Source organism: Jaculus jaculus, chromosome 1, assembly GCF_020740685.1.
Source record: "Jaculus jaculus isolate mJacJac1 chromosome 1, mJacJac1.mat.Y.cur, whole genome shotgun sequence".
Classification (NCBI taxonomy): Eukaryota; Metazoa; Chordata; class Mammalia; order Rodentia; family Dipodidae; genus Jaculus; species Jaculus jaculus.
In genome coordinates, this window is record NC_059102.1 from 221251285 (window position 1) to 221273918 (window position 22634).

At 40.4% G+C, this 22634-nt stretch overlaps 1 protein-coding gene across 2 annotated transcripts in view; it reads left to right on the plus strand.

Moving 5' to 3' along the window:
* Window positions 1-22634, plus strand: part of Nwd1 (NACHT and WD repeat domain containing 1) — a 140301-nt gene that overhangs the window by 104537 nt on the left and 13130 nt on the right. For both annotated transcript variants that reach the window (XM_012950531.2, XM_004665975.2), the window contains exon 13: window positions 3290-3380. In XM_012950531.2, the coding sequence (XP_012805985.2) occupies window positions 3290-3380 (91 nt within the window). The remainder of the gene's footprint in view (window positions 1-3289; window positions 3381-22634) is intronic.

Here is a 22634-nt window from a genome sequence, read left to right on the forward strand (position 1 = left end):
CTTATTGACCTCTTGACTCCTTCCTCCCTTCAGGAGTGAATATTTCAATATGGAAGAATTTGCTATACAACAGTATGTTCAGATGTCATTCCTCTTCGGTGCTGTACACCTCTTGTGATCTCACTGGCCTGGAACTAGGCTGGACTTACTAGCCAGTGAGCCCTTGGATCCAACATTGGGATGACTGGCACATGCTTCCATGCCTGGCTTTTACATGAGTGCTAGGGATCAAAACTCAGGTTCTCATACAACACAAACACTTTACCACTGAGCTTTCTCCCTAGCCCATGACCCAATTTATTTATTATTTTTGTTTTTTTTTTCCAAGGTAGGGTTTCTAGTATAGGCTAACCTTGTACCCACTCTATAGCCCTACACTAGCCTTAAACTCATGGTGATCCTTCTACCTCAGCCTCCTGTGTGTTGAGATTAAAGATATATGCTACCATGCCCAGCTTTATTTAATTTTTGAAGTAGTTACTCAATCTAGCCCAGGCTGACCTGTAGTTCGCTATGTAGTCTCAGGCTGGCCTTGAACTCACAGCAATCCTCTTATCTCTACCTCCTGAGTGCTGGGATTTAAAGGCATGTGCTACCATGCCAGGCCAGCTAATGTCTGCTGTGGTGTTATACACTTCTAATCCCAGCACTCACAGGGTAGAGACAGGAGAATCAGAAGTTCAAGATCATCCTTGGCTACATAGAGAGTTCAAGGCCAGCCTGCACTACATGAGACTCTATCAAACAAAACAAAGGGTCTAGGAATGCTGCTTAGTTGGCAAAGCCCCTGCAAGACTTTGAGTCTGAGCTCCAACAATTCAAACACACACACACACATAGGACTTTAGTTCAGCCTTGCAAGTATGAGGTCTTAAGTTTGATCCTCAATACCTATGGAAGATGCTGGGTGTGGTGATTTCAAATGTAATTCAGTTATAGGGAGGCAGAGACAGGAGGATCCTTGATGGTCTCTAGCCAGCTAGTCTAGCCTAACTGGTGAGATCCAGGCCAATGAGATACCCTGTTTGACAAAGAGGTGGGTAACATTGCTTAGGAAAGATACCTCAAGTTGTCTTCTGGACTCCTACACACACAGATATGCATGTGTACCTGTATACACACACACACACGTACACATACACACACACCACCAACAAAAGTTTATTGAAGTGAAAATACCAATACAAAGAGAAAAAAGAACATGGATCTTCATGACCTTCATCGAGGTCAGCATGCTGCAGTTACTATGTGACTGATTAATCCTTCAGAAAGAAAGAAAGAGAAAGGGGAGAGGAGGGAGAAAAAAGGAAGGGAGAGAAAGAAGGAAAGGAAAAGCCAAAAAAGAAGCCCCATTTATTAATTCAACTGCTGAACAAAAATAACCTGGAAAGAAGAGACTGAATGTACACAGAGGGTGATGGTGGTGAGAATGTCAGCTGCCTTTGCATCAGGAGCGATGAAGACAGAGACAATGGAAAGCCATCCCTAAGAGGAAGGCAAAACAAAACCCACCAACCTAGATTTCCATATATACTGAAAATATCCTTCAAGCCAAAGGCAAAATAAAGACATTTCAGGAAAACAAATCCTGAGAAAATGGTTCATCACATCAGTGCTCTGTGAAATGCTCACACATTTGGCAGGCATGGCAGCGCATACCTGTAGTCTCAGCATTTGGGTTGACTACAGGTTTGAAGCCAGCCTTGGCTACAGAGTGAGACCCTGGGTCAGTAATAAGGAGCAAGGCTGGGGAGATGGTTCCCTAAAGAAAAAAGCAAAAGCATGAGTACTCAAGTTTGGATCTGGAGAATACACATAAAGTAGATACTATAGCGCTCTTAGAGTCTGTAATCCCACTTTACCTAGCATGAGATTGGAAGTGAAGACAGAAGAATTGACTGGAAGCTCATGGGCCATGAAACCTGGAAAATGCAGCAGTGAGTGATGAGAAACCTTGCCTCAAACAAAGTGGCAGGCAAAGACACCCAAAGTTGTCCTCTGACTTCCACACACATGCTATATGTACTCAAACACATGAACATGTGCACACACTCACATATATAATACACACACACACACACACACACACACCCCAAAACAAAGGAAACTAAGGCACCTATATTGTTTGGAAGACAATGGAATGATAAATCATGTATGTCGGAAGAGGGCTGGTAAACAATGACCTCCCTCCTTTGTACAGTTGAAGCTCAAGATGGTTTTTATGTGATTGAAAGCAATCAGAATATTTTGCACCCTGTATCTATCCTAAGCAATCCTCTAGCCCAATATTTTTTAATTATTTTATTGGGCTGGAGAGATTTCTCAGAGGTTAAGGTGCTTGACCACAGAGCCTAAGGGCCCAGGTTTGATTCCCCAGAACCCATGTAAAGCCAGTTGCAAAGTGGTGCATTCATCTGGAGTGCATTTGTGGTAGCTAAAGATCCTGGTGTGCCTATTCTCTCTTTCTTTCTCTCTCTCTGTTAAATAAATAACTAAACCATATATATATATATATATATATATATATATATATATATATATTACATAATATATAAATAATATATTATTTATATATAATATATATCATATATAAATATAAATTATATATATATATATACATATATATATGTATAAAATTTGCAAGCAGGTTGAGAGAGAAGAGAGATAGACTGAGAGGAGTGCACCAGGGCCTCCAGATGCTACAAATGAACTCCAGAGACACATATGCCTCTTTGTGCATCTGGCTTTACGTGGTTACTGGGGAATCAAATCTGGGCCCTTAGGCTTTGCAGGCAAGCACCTTAATCACTGAGCCATCTCTCAAGGCTCACAAGTTTTAAAAAACATTTTTATTTATTTATTTGGGAGAGACAGATATATCATCTATATCTGGCCTTCTTGCCACTGTGAACCTAGATGTACATGCCACTTTTTGCATCTGGCTTTATGTGTATATGAGGGAATTGAATTGGCACCAGCAAGCTTTTCAAGCAAGTGGCTTTAAACACTGAGGAATCTCCCCAGTCTTTACACAATTTTTTTTTCAAAAAGGGAAAAACAGCTGCCACTGTGGTTGGGCTGTGTGCCATGAGGCAGTTCTTAACGAATTTCAGCCCCTCACAGCCCTTTGAGGTGTGCTGGTGTTGCATTCCATTTAATAGTAAGACAGGAGTGCTGAAGGGTAGAAGGATCCTACAATGTCTCAGAGCTGGTGAGTGTCAGAGCTCTCAATCAAATTCAAGTTCTAAACCCATGGACATACCTGACACTCCACTTTTACTCTGCACAGGTTTCTTCTGAAGGAGAAAGATTGCTGGAGAAGCTTCCAGAAGCAGTGAGGTTCCTGATGGTTTCTGAAGATGAATCCCTTCTGGCAGCAGGTAGCATTGATCTCTCATTGTTCTTTGTAATTGGAGGCTGGAGGTGTGGCTCAGAATGCTTACTGAGAATGCCCAGGGTTGCACACACAGCATGTGTGAGGCCCTGGGTTCCATCTCAGCATCACAAAGATCAATAAGTAAAATAGGGTCAGGGCTTGGAGATAGGTGATATAAGACAACAAACCATTTCTATAGGGCACCACATAAAATTTTTTGGCATTGTAGTTCAGAGAAGATAGTCTGTTGTGGGGTACAAGTGCCTCCAAATATATGTGAAGTAAACGTGGCCATGAGGCAATAAAACATTGACAATGACTATAGCAGACAGCTTCAGGTTCACTGAGATGAACTTTCAGACCAGACACAATTATGGAGGAAAGGATATGTATTGAAGCTTACAGATCCAGGGGAGGTTCCATAATGGCAGAAGAAACTGGCCTGCCTTCACAGAACCAAGCAGAGAGAGAGAAGCACAAGCCTAAAGCCAAAAGCCACAGCACACTTCAGGAACTCCTGCTAGGCACACTTTGCCTATCTTTAGATTGAAATCTAAAACCCACCACCACACCTTAAGATGCACCCAGCGACATTGCTTCCAGCCAGGTGACTGCAGATGCAATCTACAAACAAATAAACAACTGAATATATTGGGGGCCATCTATTCAAACCACCACAATGACATTAAAATTCAGTATTGTTCTCATGCATCATGAGATTTCAATCTTACTTTTTTATTTTGTTCAACTACTTAAAAACACAAAAACTGGATTTGGGTGCCACTCAATGGTCTAGCATGGCAAAGTCCTGGATTCCAGCACTCCAAAAAAAGTAGAGGCAAGGGATCCTCACCTAGGATTTGATTCCTTCCTCCTACCTATCAAGGAGGACTTTCCAGTAGAAATGACCTACACATGTTCCACAGCATACTATAAAACACTGGGAAACAATAGCTGTCTGTATTTTATGGATTATAAGGAGGTCATTTGGCATGATGCTCAGCTCAGGGTAGTCAGCATTGCCATCTCCTGAGCCAGTGACCATCTGTGTGGAAATCTTTAAACTAATATCTTCTAGTTCTTTATAAAATATATGATAGCATGTTAAAAACCAAATCAGATCTTCTGGTTAAGATAGCAATGTAGGAAACATGCCAAAGCAGCCTAGGGGAGAAAAAGCCCCGCCCCCCCGAAATAAACAGCAAAATACACCCTTCTACTAAAAAGGGAAGGTGTATAAGAAATTATAAACCACAGCAGAGAAGTAGGAGAGACCCAGAGTGTCTAGAGACCACAGAAGCAGGCAGAAGTGGCCCCAGCAGTGGCAGCACCAGGTTCACATGGCCGCAGCTGCCAGGCTCGGCCTGAGCTGCAAGAAAAGCCAGGCGAGGGGATTTTTCCACTCACACCAGCCTCCTCACAAACTCAAGATATATAAAGGGAGGATGGCAGGGACCAGCGGAGTGGCTCATGAGGAAGAGGATTGTGAGGACCAGCAGAAGAACTTTGGTCATCATCCATAGCCTCCCCTCCCCCACCACCAGTGAAAGTGCCAGCAAGTAACAGAGACCTGGGGAACAGAGCTCACCTACACAACACCTGGCAGAGGTGATCAGAGCGGTGATCCACTGATCCAGCCAGCCTACCTGAGCCCAAAGCCCAGCAAAGAGGGACTCAAACAGGTGCACAGCATAATTGAAATCAAAGCCATCCCAAAAGGTAACTGAGATTATACCAGGGCAGTGCCCGCCAAATAAGCCTGGTATATAGGCTTGCAACAGAAGTGTTAATTGCACCATCCAGGTCAAGGTAAATTATATGTTGAATCTGATGGATGGCCAGATTTGCCATTCTTGAATAAGCTATATTTTGCACTTGTCATTTGTTGCTTCCTGACTTGTAGTGCTTTTGTTTCCTCTTCTGTTGTTTATTGGGGAAGGGTTTCATTCAGTCACAAGCTGACCTTGGAACCCTTTACAGACCAGAAATCTTAGATCCCTAGTTGACAGGATTAAGGATGTGGGGCAACAAAAATCCTTAGGGACTGTAACTTTATTAGAGGATCTGTTTGTCACTGGCATTTCTTTCCCAATTTGGGGGAAGTTTTCTTCTATCATTTTTTGAATGCCTACTATGTCTTTGGAGTAAAATTCTTCTCCTTCTACTATACCCTGCATTCTTATGTTTGATCTTTTCATAGTGTCCTGAATATCCTGAAATTCCCATTCTTACCTTCCTATTAGTTTGTCTTTCTCTTTGTTTGACTGTATTAGATCTGCCACCTGGTCTTCTAGTTTAGATATTCTGTTCTCTCCTTCACCCATTGTACTGGTGAGATTTTCTATATTTTTTTAAAAAGATTTTATTTTTATTTATTTTATTTATTTATTAGAGACAGAGAGAGGGAGAGAGAGACAAAGAATGAGTGAGAATGGGCATGCCAGTGCCTCTAGCCACTGCAAACAAACTCCAGATGTATGTGCCATCATGTGCATCTGGCTTACTTGGGACCTGGAGAATTGAACCTGGGTCCTTTGGGTTCACAGACAAGCACCCTAACCACTAAGCAATCTCTCCAAGTCTTCTGCAGAGCTTTTATTTCATTGACTGTGTTCTGTAGTGCTAATATTTCTGACTGGGTTTTCTTCTAATTTCCTTATTTATGTCTTGTATTGACCTTATTTCACTTAATTGGTTTCCTGTGTCTTCTTTGATTCTTTTGATTTCCTCTTTAATTTCTTTGAGCATATTTATAATCATTCTTTTGAAATGTTTCTCAGGAATTTCCTCTAAGTCTCAGGGGTGGCTATCCTAATATCTGACAAGGTAGACTTCAGTCCAACATTAGTTAGGAAAGATAAGGAAGGTCACTTTATATTGATTAAAGGAACACTCCAACAGGACAACATTATAATCCTAAACATATATGCACCTAACATGGGGGCTCCCAATTTTATCAAACACTATTAGAACTAAGATCACAGATAATACCAAACACAATTGTAGCAGGTGACTTCAACACCCTCATTAATTGACAGGTCATCCTGGCAAAAAAATAAACAGAGATGCATATGGTGGCAGAAAGAATGTAACAGAAGGATAGGACTGTTTACAACGTGCTCCCTCCAGACATAAGATGGCCTGGATACCCATGAACTCACAGTGCCTGACACTACCTACACAAGACCATCATAAGAGGAGGAAAAGATCATGACATCAAAATAAAAGAGAGACTGATTGAGATGGGGAGGGGATATGATGGAGAATGGAGTTTCAAGAGGGAGGGAATTACCATGGGATATTGTCTACAATTATGGAAGTTGTCAATGAAAAAAATTAAAAATAGCAGCTTGCTATGCTATGTAAGATTAATCTATTTTTCCAACTTCATAGGATTTTGGTACCTGTTATACAAACTTCCACTATTTCCCCTTCCTTCTCTCCCCCCAAAGTATGGTAACTAGTATTTTATTCCCTACTTCTCCCCTATTCCCCACACAGGGTCTTCCTCTAGCCTTAGGCTGACCTAGAACTCACTCTGTAGCCTAGGCTGACCTTGAACACAAGATGATCCTCTTACTTCAACCTCCTGAGTGCTGGGATTAAAGGTGTAAACCACCATGCCCAGCTAATACTGTTTTCTTTTCCTTTTTCTTTTTTCTTTGATGAGACAGAGAGAGAGCAAGAGAGACAGACAATTGACATGCCAGGTCCTCTAAGCCACTGCAATTGAACTCTACATGCATGTGCCATCTTGTGTGTCTGGCTTACATGGGTTCTGGAGAGTCGATCCTGGGTCTTTAAGCTTTGCAAGCAAGTGTCTTAACTACTAAGCCATCTCTTCATTTCCCTTTGTGTTTTCACTCTCTGCTTTTTTTTGTTTGTTTGTTTTGTTTTTCAAGGTAGGGTCTCACTCTAGCCCAGGCTGACCTGGAATTCACTATGGAATCTCAGGGTGGCCTCAAACTCATGGCAGTCCTCCTACCTCTGCCTCCCAAGTGCTGGGATTAAAGGCATGCGCCACCATGCCCAGCTCTCTGTCTACTTTTTGAAATCAACTTTTTTTTTTTAGCTTCCACGTATGACTGAAACCATGTATTTAATTTTCTGTAACCTGTGCTTGGTTTATTTTAGTTAATATTTTCCACTGGTTCTGTCTATATTATCATACATGATAGAATCTCATTCATTTTTATGGCTGGATAATCATCTGTTATATACATATATATGAATATCGCCACCTGATTTTTATAAAGTTATCCCTATACCCACAGAGGACTGTGATGTTCTGTCATGTATGCAAGGCCGTAATTTGGAATCTTTTAGTGACTTCATTACAAAATGTAAAATAGAAGGTAAAATTTATACTAATTACATACCTAATTTTTTCCAATATGCCCCTAATTTTTTAATTTAATTTTTTTATTTACAACTTCCATTCATTGTAGACAACTCATGGTAATTCCCTCCTTCCCCATACTTCCCCTTTGCACTTCCACTCTCCATCATACCCTTTCCTCCTCTCAATCAGTCTCTCTTTTATTTTTATGTCATCAGTTTTTCCTCCCATTATGATGGTCTTGAGTAGGTAGTGTCAGCACTGTGAGGTCATGAATATCCAGGCCATTTTGTGTCTGAAGGAGCACGTTGTAAGGAGTCCCACTCTTCCTTAGGCTCTTCCATTCTTTCCACCACCTCTTCCAAAATGGACCCTGAGCCTTGAAAGGTGTGATAGAGCTTTTGCAGTGCTGAGCACTCCTGTCACTTCTTCCCAGCACCATGATGCCTTCTGAGTCATCCCAAGGTCACTGCTATCTGAAAAGAGAAGCTTCTCTAATCAAAAGTGGGAGTATCATTAATATAAGGGTATGAACATTAATAGAAGTGCTTACTGGGCACTTTGGTGAGCATAGTGTATACATTTAGCCAGACACCAGCAGACATTATACTCCTAGAGCTCATGACTACTCCTGTTGTAGGTTTTCAGTATCAGGCATGTGTTCTCTCCCATGGAATGGGCCTCTAGTCCAATTAGATAGTGGTTGGTTCCCTCATAACAGACATGCTGCTATTGCACCTCTTGACTCATTTGGCCTGCCTGGCCAAAGTTAAGGCTTGCAGTGTCCACTGTTGAGTATCTCCACTGGTGATTTCTCTCTCACACATTGAACTGCATGCAGCGTGGCTTTTTCCAGCTTTCTGTCAGCTGGTCTACATGGAGGAGGTTTTCAGCTCAGCTCCATCAGGATTTTTCAGTGACCTTGCAGCCCAACTAAGTGGAGTCTTTAACAATAGGGTCTTACCATCTATTCTTGGTGGGAAACTGGTGATTTGATTCAGGTGTCACCCATAGACTTGGTGTTCTGAATGGCAGGTTCCCAGCTGATGGAGATTTGGGAATTAATGCCTTCTGGAGGCAGAATAATGTTGGGGGAAGACTTATGGGTATTTTAGCCAGTGTCCCCTTGCCAGTGTTTGGCACATTCTGCTATTTCTGTTGGCCACCTGATGTTGGCCAGGGGGTGATGTCCACCCTCTGCTCATGTCATCATTTCCCCCTGCCATCATGGAGCTTCTCCTCAAGTCTGTAAGCCAAAATAAACCCTTTTTTCCCCAAAGCTGCTGTTGGTCAGTTGATTTCTACCAGCAATGCAAACCTGACTACAATAGACACAAAGAACCTTGGCGATGGCCTGTAATGTTTTCGGCACAGCAGTGACCTCCCTAGCTAACAACTCACTGGGAGAAATCCCGTCCCTGGCACTGAAAATTTTCTAGTTACAATCTATGACTTCTGGGTGTTCCATTGTCCAGAAAAGTAGATTTCCATATGATTTATTTATATCCTCTTAGATTTTGATTAGCCCTCCCTCCACCTTTCCTTTACTTAATCTCTTCTTCTGACCTCACTTAGGCATTTTCACCCCCATTAATCTGTTCTTCTACTTACATATATACAATACCATCCCATTAATTCCCTCCTCCCGCCATCTATTCCCATTATAACCCTTTCTAGCTTACTGGCCTCTGCTAGTGAGTTTTATTCCTACTCACATAGAAGTCCAATCATTTGTAGCTAGAATCCACATATGAGAGAAAACATGTGACATTTGGCAATATGCCCAAATTTTTATTTATTTATTTATTTATTTTTGTTTTTTTGAGGTACAGTCTCACTCTAGCCCAGGCTGACCTGGAATTCACTATGGAGTCTCAGGGTGGCCTCGAGCTCATGGCAATCCTACCTCTGCCTCCCAAGTGCTGGGATTAAAGGCGTGTGCCACCATTCCTGGCTCCAAATTTTTATTTTTTTGTTTGTGTGTGCATATTTGTGTGGTATTTGTATGTATAGTTATATTCATATTCTTATGAGAAACTGAGGCACACAGAACCAGCACCAGAGACAGAATGGAGAATTAAGATGAATGTTGATTACCACAATAGCATGGCCAGGGGAATCCTTTCCAAAGTCTAAACATTGTGTTATGATGGCTCAGAGCTTATATAAGCAGTATGGCAGGCAGCTTGACAGCAACTTGAGTTCTTTTCTTTGTTTTTTGTTTTGTTTTGTTTTGTTTTGTTTTCTGAGGTAGGGTCTCACTGTAGCCCAGGCAGACCTGGAATTCACTGTGTAGTCTCAGAGTGGCCTCAAATTCACAGTGATCCTCCTACCTCTGCCTTCCAATTGCTGGGATTAAAGGCATGTGCCACCATGCTTGGCTTCACCTTGAGTTCTTTATACTATTGGTGGGTTAAATGTCTGGCCTACATCACTGGGCACTACAAGCAGAAAATGACAGAAGTTCAGGGAAGTTTGCCTATGGCTGCACTAATTAGATAAACATCTTACAAGCAGGGTGTGATTGCATTGATAGGGAGGAGACTCAGAGTCATGCTATCTCCCTGGTAACGGCTAATACAATAGAAACTGTGCTTTAGAGCCTCATCTGGGTCTGGTTCCTCTGTCCAGTTTCTTCTATCACTTTCACCCATTTTAATGTCTTTCGTAGATACTATCAAGAGACATCACCTATTCCTGCATCCTCATTGATGTTAACCCTCTGGTATCCTTGAAGTAGTATTTGAAATTTCGTGGGATTGAATGGGTAGAAACTAACTGGGTGAGCAGATTGATGATGCAGGGCCTAGAACAGAGGAGAAGGTAACTAGTGAATATAAGCTTACTTTTTTCTGGTTAAAGTGAGCCCAGGCATGTGCTATGAGAAGCAGATAATAGTTCCAAGTAGACTTTTTACATTCATATAGAACATGGCCAGGACAGTTTGTCATGGACTCCAATCTTCTAGGGCTGTTAATGTCTGGCCTATAGAAAATATCAATATAAACAGTACTATTAAGCCCAGTGGGACAGGAGGACATCATGACCATGAACCCTGGGCATCCTCCCCCCCCACCCGCCCTCACACCTAAGCTCCTCAGGTTTCTGCCATGCATAGACCAGGTTTATGACTAGAAAGGGATGTAGACTTCTCAGACTTCTGCTGTACATAGACTAGTCAGCCTCCCGAGTGACCAGAGCAGTATCATAGTCTCCTTTTCAGCAGGAGCAGGTATCCTCTGGAGGTTGACCCTGAGGGGACTCTCTGGCTCTCTTGGTAGCTCATCAGCTGTCATAGTTGGATATGGATGCTGCCTTCTTGACTCTGGTGTGATTAATCTAAGGTATGTGAAAACTGCAGTTGGGGTGGTCTGCACTGTCAAGTGAGGTCCTGTCTGCACCAGTTGGAGGGTTTTTTTCTCTTGGCTAGTGAAGATGGGCCTCATTCTCCAGGGGCATGGGGCCCTCTTGGGTTGTACCAGCCAGAAACAAATGATGTACATGTTGAAGCAGATTACAAATGAGGGATTCTCCAGCAAAGTCTATTAGGTCCATAGCTAATAGCTCCCACAACAGTGTAGGGGAGTTCTTGAACCCCTGTGGGAGTCTCATCTAGATCATCTGGATTTTTCTCCTAGTTATCAGATAAAGGCAAACAGCAGCTGATTAACTGGGGCCAGGTAGAGGCAGTAGCCATAAGCCAATGGAAGGGCTTAAGCCTTAAACATTTAACTAAGAGAAGTGGATATCTATATTTCACATCAGACAGGGAAGCCTGTTAGCATAAATCTTTCTTTACATTGTAGTATTCTGTGTTTGTATTCTCTTGCTGGGTATTTAAGACCTGCAAATAGCTAAAATTAACTATGTGTTGTATTTTAGGAGGTCAGTAATGGCTCTGTAGGAGACACACTTAGGGAGCTGTGAAGAGCTCTATGACTCTCACCATTGTGTAATATGCTAGCATTTCTTTGTCATGACTTTCCTGTCTGGCAGATACACTGACTTGGAGTCCATCTGTGGTTCTCTGTGTCCTCTCTGGTCAAGAAAAAGGCTACTTACATGGTCTCCTGTGGCCTTTTTGATCTGGAAGCAGTTCACCATCAGTTGTCCTTTTTAGCTCCAACATTTCCAATTGGCTTTGGCTTCTATATATGATTATTAATCACTCAGAAAGACGGTATACTACTCTTTTTTAATATTTTTTAAATTATTTATTTATTTAAGAGTAACAGACAGAGAGAGAAAGAGGCAGATAGAGAGAGACAGAGAATGGGCGCGCCAGGGCTTCCAACCACTGCAAACGAACACCAGACGCGTGCGCCCCCTTGTGCATCTGGCTAACGTGAGTCCTGGGGAATTGAGCCTTGAACCAGGGTCCTTAGGTTTCATAGGCAAGTGCTTAACCACTAAGCCATCTCTCCAGCCCAATTATACTAGCCTTTGAAGAACAGTGTATAGATAGAACATTTCTGATTAGTAAAACAGATCTAGTTAAAGAAGTATAGAACATATCTGGTTAACAAAACAGATCTAGCTAAAGAATGGCACAAAAGGCTTGAGATAATTCTGATTAACATTTTAGTTGTCGATGACTAAGTCATATCTAGAATATATAAAACAGGCATATCTTATCTTTTAAGTATCTGTCAGTTATATACATAAGCAGAACATGTTAATGGCCCTGGAAATAATATTTTACCAACAACCCTAAATCAATTGATTTGATCTAGAAACTACATGTCAGGAAAAGATAAGACAGCATAAAATCTTGGCATCTGTATTTGAGAACATCTTTAGTCAACCTGTATACCTGTATGGGTACCAATCGCCCAGGAATGTTAGAAGCAGAACAGTATATTTTGAGATCATTTTTCTTAGATTTAGATAATTTCCACAAGAGATTGTACCCTGAAGCAGGGAATTTTGAGAGCTAATTTACTTATGAGCAAAAAACTCGAGCCAGCCTTGATGGCACAAACATTTGATCTTAGCACTTGAGAGGTAGAGGTAGGAGGATCACTGTGAGTTCAAGGCCCACACTGAGACTACAAAGTGAATTCCAAGTCAGCCTGGGATAGAGCAAGACCCTACCTTGAAAAACCAAAAAACAAACAAACAAAAAACCCTCTAGATACCAGAAATGACAATAACTTAAGCACAACCTTGACTAAGACTATTTGACTACACATAGCTTAAAAATAGAGTAAAACCTGGTCATTGTTAAACTTAAAAAAAAAAAAAACCAGATTCTAATATATATTAGAAACTTTTCTGTATTTTTTTTTTTAATTTTTTAATTTTTATTAACATTTTCCATGATTATAAAAAAGTATCCCATGGTAACTCCTTCCCTCCCCCCCCAACACTTTCCCCTTTGAAATTCCATTCTCCATCATATACCTCCCCATATAGATCATACCTCCCCATCTCAATCTGTATTTTGGTTTTTTGAGGTAGGGTCTCACTCCAGCCCAGGCTGACCTGGAATTCACTATGTAGTATTAGGCTGACCTCGAACTCACAGCAATCCTCCTATCTCTGCCTCTCTAATGCTAGTACTAAAGGCATATACCAACATACCCTGCCCCACTAGGGACATTTTGATAGATATAAGTAATTATCTAAGCAACTATCTTTAAACATTGAGTCATTTTTATTACTTAGATGAAGCAATATTCATGACTTAAAATATATGAAACTTTAGTAAAATATAACAACACTATTTGTACATAGCAGGTTTGCTTAGGACACGGGGAGTTTCTCTAGCTCTTTTTTTAAATTTTATTTTTATTTATTTGTTTGAGAGAGATTGAGAGAGGAAGAGAGAGAATGGGTGTGCCAGGGCCTCCAGCCACTGCAAATGAACTCCAGACATATGCACTCCTTGTACATCTGGCTAACGTGGGTCCTGGAGAATCAAACTGAGGTCCTTTGGCTTTGCAGGCAAACACCTTAACTGCTAAGCCATCTCTCCAGCCCTCTCTTTAGCTCTTTTAAGAACAAAAATAATAATAACTGAACTAATTTTTTTTGTTTGTTTTTTTGAGGTAAGGTCTCACTCTGACCCAGGCTTACCTGGAATTAACTATGTAGTCTCAGGGTGGCCTTGAACTCATAGCAATCCTCCTATCTCTGCTTCCCATGTGTTGGGATTAAAGACGTGTGCCATCACGCCTGGCTTTTTTTTGTTTGTTTGTTTGTTTGTTTTATGAGGTAGGGTCTCACCCTAGCCCAAGCTGATCTGGAATTCACTATGTAGTTTCAGGTGGCCTCAAACTCACAGTGAACCTGCTACCTCTGCCTCCCAAGTGCTGGGATCAAAGGTGTACCACCACACCTAGCTGGATTACCTTTTTTTGTTTGTTTGTTTTGTTTTTCAAGGTAGGGTCTCTCTCTAGCCCAGGCTGACCTGGAATTCATTATGTAGTTCATGGTGGCCTCAAACTCACTGTAATCTGCCTCCCAAGTGCTGAGATTAAAGGCATGCGCCACCATGTCTCACTTGCTTGCTTGCTTGTTTTCTTTCCTTTTTTTTTCTTTCTCTCTCTCTCTCTGTTTCTCTTTCTTCCTTTCTTTCTTTCATCACCTTTTCTAGTAGGATCATTAAAAACAATCACTTTTTGGGCTGCAGAGATGGCTTAGCAGTTAGGGCGCTTGCCTGCGAAATGTAAGGACCTGTGTTTGATTCTCCAGATCCCATGTAAGCCTGAGAAGGGCCTATGGTTTGAACCCACAGTCTGCCTTGACTCTGTATTGTCAAATGTGATGCTGGCTTACATCTGAATATGTATCAATAATATTCTATTTCTAGGGCTTGAGAGATGGCTTAGCGGTTAAGTGCTTGCCTGTGAAGCCTAAGGACCCCAGTTCGAGGCTTGATTCCCTGGGACCTGCGCCAGATGCACAAGGGGGTGCATGCATCAGGAATTTGTTTGCAGTGGCTGGAGGCTCTGGCATGCCCATTCTCTCTCTCTCTCCCTCTCCCTCCCTTTTTCTCTGTCTGTTGCTCTCAAATAAATAAATAAAAATAAACAAAAATATTGTATTTTTGAACATCTGGAGGAATGACCTGGTGGCCTGCCATTCTTATAAGCAATACTTCATGGGAGAATACAGTGTCTGCATGAACAGGGTCTGTGTTTACCCAGCACACATAACTAGACCTGAAGCAGTTTAATATGCTCTATGAACAGAACTCTTTCTCCCATGTGTCCTGGCTGGCCAGACTTGAGGCTTGCTGTGTCCACTGTTGTCACCACTGATGGCTTCTGTCTCCCATAAGGTTGCATGCAATGCAGTGTAGCTTTTTCCAGCTTTCTGTCAGATGGTCTACAGGTTTTTTTGTGGGGGGGGGGGGTTTGTTTTGTTTTGTTTTGCTTTGTTTTTTGAGGCAGGGTCTCACTGTAGCTTAGACTGACCCAGAATTCATGATGTCGTTTCAGGGTGGCCTCAAACCCATGGTTATCCTCCTACCTCTGCCTCCCAAGTGCTAGGATTAAAGGTATGTGCCACCACGCCCAGCTTGGGAGAAGGTTTTTAGCTCATCCCAGTTTGATTTCTCAGTGGCCTTGCAGCCCAGGCATGTGGTATCTTCAGCAATAGAGTATTATCATCCATTCCTGGTGGGAAACCAAGGGCCTTGGCAATAGTCTGTAATGTTTTGGGGGCATTAGGGACCTCCCTGGCCAACAACTCACTGGAGGGTATCCCATTCCTGGCACTGAAATTTTTCTAGTAACAGTCTATGGCTGTTATGGCTGTGTGCCATTATCCAGAAAAGTATGTTGTGGCTTGTTCACAACATCCTGAATTTGATTACCCTCCCCTCACACTCCTTTTTACTCAATCTCATCCCCTGACCTCACTTAGACCATTCCACCTTCAGTAATTGCTCCATCTATTTACATATATACAGTACCATCCCCTTAAGTCCACCCCTCTCCTCCCTCCCTTAAAGCCCCTGCTACCAATTTTTCTGCCAACTCACATACAAGTCTGAACATTTGTAACTAGGATCCACATAAGAGAGAAAACATGCCAAAATTTATTGTCAGTCATTTGTTTTCTTAATGGTAGCCATTATAACAGGAGTGAGATGGAATCTCAATGTAGTTTTAATTTGCATTTCCCTGATGGCTAAGGATGTAGAACACTTTTTTAGTTGTTTATATGACATCTGTATTTTTTCCTTTGAGACTTCTCTATTTAGTGTCACAGCCTATTTTTTAAATATATTATATATAATAATATATATTTATTATATTTATTGACAACTTCTATACTTACAGACAACAAACCATGGTATTTCCCTCGCTTCCCCTCCTACATTTTCTCCTTCATAACTCTGCTCTCTGTCATATCCCCTCCTTCTCTCCATTAGTCTCTCATAACTTAATGTCATCATCTTTTTCTCCTATTATGCGGATCTTGTATGGGTATTGTTAGGCACTGTGAGGTCTTGGATATCAAGGCCAAATTTTGTCTGGACAATCGTATGTAAGGAGTGGTATCCTTCCTTTGGCTCCTACATTCTTTCTGCCACCTCTTCCACAATGGGCCCTGAGCCTTGGAGGGTGTGAGATGTTTCAGTGCTGGACATTCCTCTGTCCCTTCTTCTCAGCACTGTGTTGCCTTTTGGGTCATTCCAGTGGTCATCGCCATCTGAAAAGAGAATGTTCTCTAACAAAAAGTGAGAGTAGTATTAATATATGAATATGAACATTAAGTGTAGTGCTTTCAGGGTAATTTGGTGAGAGTAATATATGCACTTATTCAGACAAGAGAAGGCTTTATACCCCTAAGGCTTATGACTCCCTGCTGTTGATTAGGTTTTCAGTACCAGGCATGTATTCCCTCCCATTGAGTGGGCCTTCAGTCCAATTAGAGAGCCGTTGTTTTCCCCCAGAGCACACATGCCACTATTGCCCTTGTTCAGTCATTTGGCCTGTCTGGCCAAACCTGAGGTTTCCAGTGTCCACTGTTTTCACCACTGATGACTTCTGTCTCCCATAAGACTGCATAGAGTGCAGCTTTTTCCAGCTTTCAGTTAGCTGGGCTACAGGGAGAAGGTTTTCTGCTCAGCACCAACTTGATTTCTCAGTGACTTCACCTCTCAGGCATGTGAAGTCTTCAGCAATAGGGTCTTACCATCTCTTTCTCAAAGGGGACCAAGGGCCTTGGCAATAGCCTGTAATAGTAATATTGTGGAGGCAACAGGGACCTCCCTGGCCAACGACTCACTGGAAGGTATCCCATCCCAGGCACAGAAAATTTTCTAGTAACAATCTATGGCTTCTGGATGTGCCATTATTAAGAAAGTAGATTTTCATATGCCTTATTCAGAATATCTTGAATTTTAATTGATCCTCCCTCCACCTTTCTTTTATACAATCTCTTTCCCTGACCTAGCTTAGGCCTTTCCCTCCCTATAATCTGTTCTTCTACTTACTATGTACCATACCATCCTCTTAAGACCTTCCCTCTCCTCCCTCCCTTATAGCCTTTTTCTAGCTTATGGGCCTCAGCTACTGATTTTTGGTTCTAGATCACACACAAGTCTATACATTTGTAGATAGAATCCACATATAAGAGAGAACATGTGACATTTGACTTTCTGGGCCTGGGTTACCTCACTTAGTATAATCCTTTTCAGATCCATTCATTTCCTTGCAAATTTCATAATTTCATTTTTCTTTATTGCTGAATAGAACTCCATTGTATAGATGTACCACATATTTATTATCCATTCATCTATGGATAGACATCTAGGCTGGTGACATTTCCTAGCTATTGTGAATAGAGCCAATAAACATGGTTGTGCAAGTATCTCCAAAGTAGTGAGAAGAGTCATCAGGATATATGCCTAGGAGTGCTATAGCTGGATCATATGGAAAATCTACTTTTAGCTGTCTCAAGGCCCTCCAAATTAATTTCCACAATGGCTGTACCAGATTACATTCCCACCAACAGTGCAGAAGGGTTCCCCTTTTACCACATCCTCACCAACATTTATTGTCATTTGTTTTCTTGATGCTAGACAATCTGACAGGAGAGAGATGGAATCTCAATGTAGTTTTAATTTGCATTTCCCTGATGGCTAAGAAATGTAGAACACTTTTTTAGATGTTTATATGTATTTCTTCCAATGAGAACTCTATTTAGTTCTATAGCCCATTTTTTGATTGGGTTGTTTGATTTCTTATTGTTCTTGTTTTTGAGTTCTTTGTATATTCTGGATATTAATCCTCTGTCAGATGTGTAACTGGCAAAGATTTTCTCCCATTCTGAAGGTTGTCTCTTTGCTCTACTCATAGTGTCCTTTGCTGTACAAAAGCTTTGTAATTTCATGAGTTCCTAGTGGTTGATTAGTGGTTTTATTTCCTGAACAATTGGGGTTATATTCAGAAAGTCATTGCCTATGCCAATATGTTGAAGGGTTTCCTCTGCCTTTTGCTCTAGCAGTTTCAGAGTTTCAGGTAAGATATTAAGGTCTCTGATCCATTTGGACTGGATTCTTGTACATGGAGAAAGACAAGGATCTATTTTCATCCTTCTACATATAGATATCCAGTTTTCCTAGCACCACTTGTTGAAGAGGCTGTCTTTTCTTCAATGAGTATTTTTGGCATTTTTGTCAAAAATCAGATGGCTGTAGCTGCCTGGATTAACATCTGGGTCCTCTATTCTGTTTCATTGATCTACATGCCTGTCTTTGTGCCAGTACCATACTATTTTTGTTACTGTAGCTTTGTAATGTAGCTTAAAATTGGGTGTGGTAATACCAGCCTTATTTTTGTTGCTCAAAATTGTTTTGGCTATTTGAGGTTTTTAGTGCTTCTAAATGAATTTTAGGAATGTTTTTTCTACTTCTGTGAAGAATGCCATTGAGATTTTAATGGGGATTGTGTTAACTGTGTAGATTGCTTTTGGTAAGATTGGCATTTTCACAATATTGATTCTTCCAGTCCAAGAACATGGGATGTCTTTCCATTTCCTAGTGTCTTCTGCAATTTCTCACTTGAATGTTTTAAAGTACTCATTGTAGAGATCCTTCACTTCCTTGGTTAGGTTAATTCCAAGGTACCTTATTTATTTATTTATTTTAATTTAATTTATTTATTTATTTATTTGAGAGCGACAGGCACAGAGAGAGGGAGAGAGAGAGAATGGGCGCGCCAGGTCTTCCAGCCTCTGCAAACGAACTCCAGACGCGTGCGCCCCCTTGTGCATCTGGCTAATGTGGGACCTGGGGAACCAAGCCTCGAACCGGGGTCCTTAGGCTTCACAGGCAAGCACTTAACGGCTAAGCCATCTCTCCAGCCCCCTTATTTATTTTTTGAGGCAATTATGAATGGGAAAATTTCCCTGATTTCATCCTCTCTGTGTGTTGTTAGCATATAGGAAGGCTACTGATTTCTGTGTGTTTATTTTGTATCCTGCTATGTTGCTAAAAGTGTTTATCAGCTCAGTTTGTTGGTAGAGTCTTCAGGTTCCTTTATGTATAGAATCATATCATCTGTAAATAATGATAATTTGATCTCTTCCTTTCCAATTTTTATCCCTTTTATGATTGTCTCTTGCCTTATTGCTATAGTTAGGACTCCCATTACTATATTAAATAAAAGTTGGGATAGTGGACACCCTTGTCTTGTTCCTGAATTTGATGGAAAAGCTTCAAGTTTTTCCCCATTTAGTGTTATGTTGGCTGTAGATTTGTCATAAATAGCTTTTATTATGTTGAGATATGTTCTTCTATTCCCAGTTTCTTTAGGACTTTTACCATGAAGGGATGATGTTGTATTTTGTTAAATGCCTTTCCTGCATCTATTGAGATGATCATATGGTTTTTGTCCTTCAGTTCATTTATATAGTGTATTACATTTATTGGTCTGCATATTTTGAACCATCCCTATGTCTCTGGGATAAAGCCTACATGGTCAGGGTAGATTGATCTTTCTGATATATTCTTGTATTCTGTTTGGCAATATTTTGCTGAAAATTTTTGCATCTATGTTCATGAGGGATATTGATCTGTTATTTTCTTTTTTGTTCTATCTTTGTCTGGTTTTGATATTAGGGTGATGCTGGCTTTGTAGAAGGAGTTTGGTAGAATTCCTTCATTTTCTATTTTATGGAAAAGCAGTGATGTTAGTTCTTCCATTAAGGTCTGGTAAAATTTACCAGTGAATCCATCTGGGCCTGGACTTTTTTTAGTTGGGAGACTTTTTATAACTGCTTGTATCTTAGTACTTGTTATAGGTCTATTTAAATGTTTTAGCTCATCTTGAGTTAATTTTGGTAGGTCACATGAATTAAGGAAATCATTGATTTCTTTCAGATTTTCAAACTTAAAGGCATATGTATTCTTAAAGTATGTCCTTATGATTTTCTGAATTTCTTTGATATCTGTTGTAATGGTGCCTTTTTCATCTCTAATTTTATTAATTTTTGTCTCTTCTTTCTTCTGGTCAGATTTGCTAAGGGTTTGTCAATCTTGTTTATCTTTTCAAAGAACCAACTCTTTGTTTCATTGATTCCTTGGATGTTTTTTTGTTTCTATTCATTAATTTTTGCCCTAACTTTTATTATTTCTTCCTGTCTACTGATTTTTGGTTTGCCTTGTTCTTCTTTGTTCAAGGCCTTAAGGTGAAGCATTAAATTGTTTACTTGTGAACGGTCTAATTTCTTAATATAGGCACTTAGAGCTATAAATGTCCCTCTTAGGACTGCCTTCATTGTGTCCCAAAAGTTTTGGTATGTTTCATTATCATCATCATTTGATTCTATGAATTTATTGATTTCCTTTTTGATTTCTTCAACAACCCATTGATCATTCAATAGTATACTGTCTAGTCTCCATGAATTTCTGTATGCTCTGTAGTTTTTCTTATTGCTGATTTGTAGTTTAATCACATTGTTGTCAGATAGAGTACAAGGGATTATTTCAATTTTCCTGTATTTATTAAGATTTGCTTTGTGTTCTAATATATGATTTTAGAGAATGTTCCATGTGCTGCCGAGAAAAAATGTATATTCTGCACCATTTGGATGGATTATTCTGTCGATATCTGTTAGGTACATTTGTTCCATGACATCATTTAATCCAGATGTCTCTCTGTTTAATTTTTGCCAGGATGACCTGTCAATTGATGAGAGTAGGATACTGAAATTATCCACTACAATTGTGTTTGGTGTTATCTGTGACCTTAAGTCTAATAGTGTTTGTTTGATGAAATGGGAGCCCCTACATTAGGTGCATATATGTTTAGGATTGTAATGTCCTCCTGCTGGAGTGTTCCTTTATTTTTTTAATATTTTATTCATTTTTATTTATTTACCTGAGAGTGACAGAGAGAGTAAGAGAGGGAGAAAGAAAGAATGGGCATGCCAGGGCCTCCAGCCACTGCAAACAAACTCCAGATGCATGCTCCCCCTTGTGCATCTGGCTAACATGGGTCCTGGGAATCGAGCCTCAAACCAGGGTCCTTAGGCTTCACAAGCAAGCGCTTCACCGCTAAGCCATTTCTCCAGCCCTGGAGTGTTCCTTTAATCAGTATAAATTAACCTTTTTTTTTTTTAAGGTAGGGTCTCACTGTATCTCAGGGTGGCCTCAAACTCATGATGATCCTCCTACTCTGCCTCCCAATTGGTGGAATTAAAGGCATGCACCACCATGCCTGGCTAAAGTGACCTTCTTTATCTTGCCTTACTAATGTTGGTTTGAAGTCTGTCCTGTCAAGTATTAGGATAGCAACCCCTGCTTGTTTTCTAGGCCCATTTGCTTGAAATACCATTTTCCATCCTAAGACAGTGTCTATCTTTTATTGAGAGATGAGTTTCCTAGAGGCAACAAACAGCAGGATCCTGACTTTTAATCTAGTGTGCAAGCCTGTGTCTTTTGTTTGGGGTTGAAGCCATTGATATTAAGAGTTATTATTAAAAGGTATATATTTATTCCTGCCATTCTTGTTTTGCAGTGCCTCCTGTTTTCCCTTTACTCTTTTAACTATTGTTTAAGTATGGTTTATTTTTTCCTATTTCCTCATGTGTGTGCTTAGCTTTCTCTTCAGTGTGAAGGAAACCTTTAAGTATTTTCTGTAGAGCTGACTGAGTTGTCCTTTAGCCTGTTTTTGTTGAGGAATGTCCTTATTTCTCCATCAATTTGGGTAGATAGCTTTGCAAGGTAAAGTAATCTTGGTTGAAAGTTATCTTTCAGAACTTGGAATACATCTTTCTAAGCTCTTCTGGCTTTTAAAGTTTGTGTTGAGTAATCTGCAGTGATCCTGATGGGCTTGCCTTTATAGGTGACTTACTTTTTCTAACTGCTTTCAATATATTTTCTGTGGTTTACGTGTTTAATAGTTTAATTATAACATGGCAAGGAGAGGTTGTTTCCAGGTTTTGTCTGTTTCGGGTTCTAAAAGCCTCCTGTAGCTGCATTGGTATTTCTTTCCCAATTTGGAAAAAATTTTGTCCCATGATTTTGTTGAGAATGCCTACTGTGCTTTTGGATTCAAATTCTTCTCCTTCTACTATTCCTTGAATTCTTATGTTTGATTTTTTCATAGTGTCCCAAATATCTCGAAATTCCCATTCATGCCTTCATATTAGTTTGTCTTTCTCTTTGTTGGACTGTATTAGATATGCCCCCTGGTCTTCTAGTTTAGATATTCTGATCTCTCCTTTATCCAATCTACTGGTGAGACTTTCCAAAAATTTTATTGGACTTACTGTGTTTTCAGTGCTAGTATTTCTGCCTGGCTTTTCTTCAGTATTTCTATTTCCTTACTCATGTCTTGTAATGACCTTTATTTCATTATATATTCTTTATTTCATTATGCTGGCTTCCTGTGTTCTCTTTGGATTCCTTCAGGAGCTTGTTTTCTACTTTAATTCCTTTGTTGCCTTCTTTGATTC